The sequence below is a fragment of the Pieris rapae genome, chromosome 5 (genome assembly GCF_905147795.1).
Source record: "Pieris rapae chromosome 5, ilPieRapa1.1, whole genome shotgun sequence".
NCBI lineage: Eukaryota > Metazoa > Arthropoda > Insecta > Lepidoptera > Pieridae > Pieris > Pieris rapae.
In genome coordinates this window covers 10,243,201-10,250,546 of record NC_059513.1, presented here as the reverse complement: position 1 = coordinate 10,250,546, position 7,346 = coordinate 10,243,201, and the positions used below count along the sequence as shown (strand labels likewise).

The window sequence follows — 7,346 nt, the reverse complement described above, 5'->3', positions numbered from 1 at the left end:
TCGGTTCCGTAACGATGATAAAGAAATGAAAAATTCATCTCATAGTTGCGATAACTTGCAGTCAGAGCACACATCATCTTTCCAATCACGTAGGAGTGCTCCTACTCTCCTTAATTTATTTACAACAATTTAAACTGTCGTGGTTTTAAATGGCTGCTTGTACGTCGACGAAAGTGACAAATGCACTCAATTATTTTCCACTAAGGAACTACGTTTGTTATTTTAAAAGGATTTTTGTTCTAAGACTGCATCTAGATTTTCTATACGGTTGAAGTTTGCATTGGATTTGTTGCTTAGAGAGAATAATTAAAATATATTATATCAGATAATAGCCGATACTTCTATGTTTATTACATAATCATATAGCTTGTTAAATAAATGTATTCAATTAAAAAGAGATAATATTTATCAAAAAAATTAGCTCCAGGCGCTATATGTCAACTGTCAAAGATGTCAGTTTTGCTTCAATTTTTTGACAGGATATCAATGTCAATTATACATGTCCATTTATTTGCTTTTGATTTTTCTGACACTCGTGTAACATCATTTTAATTGTGGCAAAATATTTTCGCTATTATAAGATGAAACTATATGATGCGCATTATGATCTTATTATTTAAATTTAATTTAGAGATTGTAAATAAACAATGTTATGTTATAAGTATAACAATTCAAATATTTCGGTTCAGAGTACATTACTATAAGTACTTCGTAATATTTTCACCGTTTTAAACTATGAATAACTTATTTTACTTTATATTTAATATTTTTTATACAACAGGGAACAATATATATATACAATAAAAATATCTTAATTATGATTATTTTGGCACAGATGAGCCACCAGCTCGATTGTCCTCTGTTGTTTTAAAAAATATACTATTTGTTATTCATATTTTAAAACGGTTTATTTTATATATATAGAATAAAATTAAAGATTAATCTTTTTAACTCATGTATTACTTGAGGTATTTCCTGTTTTATTTTTTTATGATACCCGAATATACCTAATGATATCTAATAGTGAATTGAACACCGAAGTGAACCCTATTATTTATTGTGGAGTGAAGAAGTGTTTTTTTATGTATTAAGAGGCGTATTAAGAGAGCCTCCTGCTCGTATTATTATACGGGTAGGAGGCTCATCTGTTGTAAGTGATACCAGCGCGCATGGTTACTCAATGCAAGAGGGCTCGCGAGTGCGTTGCCAGCCTTTTAAGAATTGGTAGGCTCTTTTCTTGAAGGAACCTAAGTCGAATTGGTTGGAAAATACTTCAATCGGCAGCTGGTTCCACATGGAGCTGTGCTGTAAAACTGCCTGAAAAACGCTGAGTTTTGGAACGACGGCCGTCGAGGTGATACGGGTGGAGTTTCGATGATCCTTGACATCCGATGATGAAACTCAACTGCAGGTAATAATCTAAACAGCTCTGTATAATATTTAACAATATTTTTCCTCAAAGAAACCGGTCTATTGTTATCATCGACTGGTAATAACTCGTCAAATATACGTTAGCCAGTATTTAAATCGGCTCAGCATTAGCTCATCGTTCGTACTATTATTTGTCTATACACATGATAAATAATGAAACCTAGGCTATCGTGGATTTTACTTCTAGGTGATATAAGTTTGTTATTATTAAATTAATGTTATGAGTTGTGTTAAAGTTGTACATTATTTACAGTTGCGGGCTTGGCAGAAGGTTTAGACAATACATTAAAGTAAGTTAAAAATATCTACATTTTGATTGTTTAGTAAAAAATACATTTTACATAAAATAAAAATATGAATTACAATTGTAACGGAACGCTTCTCATAATTTAAATTGTAATTAAGTATAGTGTTGTAGTTGTCTTTATGTTTTGATCTGTGGCCCCCGGCTCTTCGTGAAACTATTCCATATTCTAATTCATATCTCATCTTGAGTGCTATCAAATATTTAAAATTTCATTGAGAAAAAATGCTTTGGCTGCTCTTAATAATGCTAGAAATAAGCTGTATTTTTTATTTGTCCATGGAGGTATGATCCCGAGGCAGTAGTTACAACATTTTAGATCTACAACTAGTTTAATTATTAGTTCAATTAATAGCCTAGCCCTTTAGCTAAACCGCGCCGTTTAACTGACGGCCTGAAAGATGTTCAGCGAGTTGATCAAACAGCTAGGCAAATGACTTGGATCATTGACAATAATTACTTGCCTAGCCTGTTGACGGTTAATTTAAATTTAAAAACACTTACTTCCACTGTCGAACTTGAAACGAAACTCTTTGGCAAACCACAATTATGATGTTCCAAAGTTTTATGAAAGTAACAAGTCCAATGGAAGAGTGTACTGACCATATAATGTAATTTGACTGAAGTAATTTAATTTTAAAAGCAATATTTTTTAAGTCATATGTTTCATCTCTTTTATTAGTTAGCCAGTTTTTTAAATGTTAGAAACGCTCCCGCTGATTATATCAATTTAACAGCGCCGTTTAGTGAAGCTAACCACCGTATTGGTCTAGGCCCCTGTTCACACTAACTTTATTTGTTTACAGTGGAAGAGAGAAACGAGAAATAGTATTCGGATCTCCAGAGTACCATGAAAATCCATGTAACTACACCCCATCGCCAAAGCCCGACTTTTCCAGCCCCGGTGTAAGACTAAGCTCAGTTAGTGAGTATTATAATCAGTTTATGTTATGTATCTATTAAATATATAATACATTCCGGGCCTTAGGAGAAGTATAAATGATATCGATATTTTTCATATTTTTTTGTTTGTTTAGTTTTTCATATAAATCCTCTAGTTTTTATATTTAATACTATATACGACTGTATTTAGCTTATTTCATTAATAATTTATGAAGGGAACTTAATGCATCACAAACATAGGATATATTAAGAGAAAGTCTTCAAAGATCGAACGAAGATCTTCAAATAATTTTTGTCTGTACATACTAATATGTACAATAGTTGGTACCATCGCGTGATTATCTGGCACAAAATGTCTTTTTAAATGAAATGAGCTCATAGTAAACTTAATATTATTAAATGTGAAATGTATTTCTTATTTTTTGAAAAAAATGGACACGATGGCAGTAGAGTAAAATTATTATTTTTTAAATATTATCGATAATACATAACATATTAGGGATAAGAGGTTGAGGACGTCCGCGAAAGAAGTAGAGATATTTTGACCAAAATATATATACATATTTCTATAAAATAAGTGGGAGAACATGCTATAACACATTTTCATCTAGTATAATAATTTATTTCAGAATGTATAGAACATTTCTGGGATATGAAGCGCCAAGAGCAGAACCAATTACAACACCTTCACTGTAAGTATCACATAATTTTGCCTCAAAAAAAAATTTTATTAGCCTTGTTGACAATTTTTTGTTTGTGCTCACTAAAATTCAGTTATTTTTTGATCTAAATATTATCATTTCACCTCAAACTTCTGACTATTTTATTGACGTTCGTAACTGTTTAAATTTTATTATTAACAATCGAGGTACATCTTAACACGGATAGACTTTCATTAGGTTAAATAATAAAGTATTTTTTATTTCTTTTGTTACTAAAATTATCATATGTATTTTATTGATTCAGTACTTTGGATAATACTTTAAGTAGACGAAGATGCGTTATAGCTGGAATAATAATTATTTTTTAGGCTATAACTGGGAACACAGAAACGACGAAGTTACTTATGGAGGTGGTATTGGAGGACGTAACACTAAGCCTGGAGAGTTTCCACATATGGTACGCTTTTAAGCCTAAATTAATTATCTATTCAAAAAAAAACAAAATATGTTTATATTAATTTAATTTAATTATTAAAACTATTGAACTTGACTAAGCCCATTGAATGGGCCCGATCAATATTTGTCTAAAACTAAAATATTTTTGTCTTATTACTAATCTGATATGATCCGATAATATGACGTATCCGATCAAAGCTATCGATGTCTGTTCATTTCCTTTTATAATGCTATTGCGTCAGAGGAGTGTAAGTATTGCTTGTTTAATGGATATGTTTGTACACAGGGTGCTGTAGGTTGGAGAGCTACTGTCGGAACGTGGATATTCAAGTGCGGAAGTTCCTTGATTAGCTATAAATTCCTGCTGACCGCTGCTCATTGCTCAAGAGTACCTGCTCGAGACACTAGTGTTTCCAATCCTGTCCCCGAAATCGTAAGACTTGGGGATAAAAATATAGCCGATGTGGTAAGTTGTTACTTATTAAAATTAGTATTGAGAATTTATAACCAATGTTTTATGCTATCCTGGTACATCATCGCCCTTTATCCATTAAGTTTATCCAATCACAATAATCGTATGTGTTTCTTCGTAAGGTGAATAAGTAGGCTTTACTTATAGCTACTACTACTATACAGATATTAAACTACGCAAAGCCATCGACATAAACAAAATTTAAGCTTCTGTTTGTTTACAGTATACTAATGGAATTGATCCATATGACGTGAAAATTAAAAGGATTGTTAATCACCCGAACTTTAGACCGCCGCAGAAATATTTTGATATTGCTATCATAGAGTTAATGGATGAAGTAAAGTTTTCGAAACTGATACAACCTGCGTGCTTGTGGACATCTTTTGATCTTCTAACGCTTGGTAAAGAAGCCACTATCACTGGGTGGGGTGTTACTGAAACCGGTTAGTATATGTTGTATTGTGTGAATTTTTAAATTCTTAAAAGGCCGGCAACGCACTCGCAATCTCTCTGGCATTGAGAGTGTCCATGGGCGGTGGTATCAGTTAACATAAGGCGGGCCCGTTTGGTATATATAAATATGTTCTATATAAATAAAATGTTTTTTAGTTTAAATCTTATATACAGTAATCATTGATACACAGTCTGGGTAACGACTTATAAATCACATACACGAATTTGATGATACTGATTATGTAGGTGTGTCGGGGGACCTTGATGAATTGGAACACCTCCAAGTGATTTTCGCTGCGAGGTTTTCGTCTAAGTATTTAAAAAAAACATATTAAAAATTTTGTTAGGGAATACATCCGATGCTTAGAAGATGTATTGATATACTCGATGCATTGATATTTTATTATAAAACATCGAAAAGATGATAAGACCAGTTATTTTTACAAATATTCAATTTTGATTTGAACAATTTAATTTAAAAGTAAAATAAATTTATTCAGCAGTATTTTGTTGTTTTTTTTTTGTTATGTATACCAAAAGACAACAAATTACTGCAATATGTAGATAAGGCATACACTCAGCGTCTATCAAATTTCACCAAAATCTATCAAAGCGGATTAGGTTAATTTCGATTTTGTTTATTTCAAAACTATAATTTGAGTTTATAATTTCTATTGTTTATTTTTTATTAATAAAACCACGATAAATAAGTATAAAAGGTGTTTATTTTGAAATGTATTCAAAAATTAGGAAAAATTCGATTCATGAAAAAATCAATTATTTTATAAAGAAAAATCGACTTTTCACATCCCTAAATTAAATATATATAGCATTATACCTACTCCAGCCATAAGTATTGTTATAAAAGAAATGTTATATTTTTTAAAGAAGTAATGTAATATTTATGATAATTTTAAAATTTATAACAAATCAGTGTATTCATGCCTTTAATCTGTTTTTGATTAACAGCCTTTGCAGTTCTAACAGCGCGCGGCCTCCCCGATATTTTATGGGATTCGACAAACTAAATGATGTTGTATCTGTTAATCGTACGATTTAAGAATATACGGCTGATACGAAGCTTTTGAACTGTCTGGAATATGACTGACAAGGCAATCACTGCAACCCTATTTTCTTTAACACCACCTTTTGATATTGTTGAATTGAACACGAAATGTGAAATTACGAAAATTCTAAATAAGTTTTTAAAATAATAGACGCGTTCCAAATTCAAATAATTTAAATTTTGAAAAACGAAGACTAGTTTTTACCTATGTAAAAGTATTTATGGCCAGACTAGTTATCAACTAATCGTAATTTAACTTAGATTTTCGATACAATTTTATAGCTGGAAAAAAAACGTCACCAGAGTTGCAAGCTGTGTTGCTCGACTTCATAGACTCAAATAATTGCAACCAGCTCTTGTCTAAATACAGAAACAGACAATGGAAAGGACTAGCTTCGCACCAACTGTGTGCTGGGAAACTTGCTGGTGGTGCAGATTCTTGCAAGGTTCGGTATAATTAATTGGTTATGCATGGTGGGGAGTTTTGCCGCATTTAATTTAATTTTATTACACATGGCCATGAGCGACTCCAATATCTTTCTAGGACGAAAAAACAAATCAACCGTCGAGAAATAACTTTTTAGAGAATAAATATATTCGAGTACTACATCATCAGGATTACATAAACTTAACATTAGTACATGAGTAGCATCCGGTGGAGTGCGGATCACCGGTCTTCCACTTGTTTCTCATCCTCGCCACCATTTTCCAATCCTTCTCAACTATCCCCTTCATTCCATCTCCCCACATTTCTGTTGGGAATCTTACGAGTACACATACATCCAACATATTTCTGTCTCGTGCACAACTGTTTCCACAGTGATATATAATCTCGCTGCAATTCCCACAGTTTGTGTGTTTGTGCGTCTATGTATAAATTATATAATTTGAAGAAGCAATGGCTCCTACAGAACTGCTAGCTTTATTGACATACTGTTTAGAACTACAAAGATTTTAGTACGTACATAATGTGTATGATGAAAAATTCTAAAATTACAGGGTGATTCCGGTGGACCACTACAAGTAAAATTTAAAATACCGAAGGGGAATCCTTTGATACCTAACGGTATCCATTATCTAGTAGGAGTGACATCTTTCGGAATACGCTGCGCTGCAGCTAACCTCCCTGGAGTATATACAAGAATAGCCAGTTTTGCTGACTGGATAGAAGATGTAGTGTGGAGAGGACTTTAATAAATCAATAAAAATTACATGTTTAATTTATTTTATTTATTCATTAATAATAGTAATAATATATTTATTTTATTTCTCACAAAAACATATACAATAATTGTCATTCTTCTTTGGAGTAATTGTTATTGTTTATACGTTTTTCTACAATAGTAAATAAGAAATATAAGAAATATATACGTTTTAGTACAATAAACATAAGGAATATATATATTATAAGGAAACCACATGGTGTATGTGTATGTGTGTGTCTGTGTATGTGTGTGTTCTGAATAATTGACGTAATAATATTGCACAATTTTACTCTAAATAATTATTAACTAAAATTTACATAAAATTTGTGTCCAACTTTATGCTCAACTATTTATTCATTGTATACATAATCTTTATATATATAAAAGAAAGTCG

At 31.6% G+C, this 7,346-nt stretch overlaps 1 protein-coding gene across 1 annotated transcript; it reads left to right on the top strand.

Moving 5' to 3' along the window:
* Window positions 1-1,520: 1,520 nt before the first annotated feature.
* On the top strand, window positions 1,521-6,950 carry LOC111003585 (serine protease snake). The gene is made up of 9 exons (XM_022274186.2): window positions 1,521-1,618; window positions 1,685-1,721; window positions 2,542-2,660; window positions 3,268-3,330; window positions 3,669-3,757; window positions 4,043-4,222; window positions 4,452-4,671; window positions 6,030-6,193; window positions 6,747-6,950. Exons 1-9 carry the CDS (start codon window positions 1,585-1,587, stop codon window positions 6,939-6,941), a joined length of 1,101 nt encoding a protein of 366 aa, XP_022129878.2. The 5' UTR covers window positions 1,521-1,584; the 3' UTR covers window positions 6,942-6,950.
* The last annotated feature ends 396 nt before the right edge of the window (window positions 6,951-7,346 follow it).

What these genes read in the sequence shown, in the direction of transcription:
- LOC111003585 (XM_022274186.2), top strand. Translation starts at nt 1,585, where the DNA reads ATGAAACCTAGGCTATCGTGGATTTTACTTCTAG. An exon ending in ATCGTGGATTTTACTTCTAG is followed by an intron (nt 1,619 to 1,684) that starts GTGATATAAGTT and finishes CATTATTTACAG; the next exon opens with TTGCGGGCTTGGCAGAAGGT. An exon ending in GTGGTGCAGATTCTTGCAAG is followed by an intron (nt 6,194 to 6,746) that starts GTTCGGTATAAT and finishes CTAAAATTACAG; the next exon opens with GGTGATTCCGGTGGACCACT.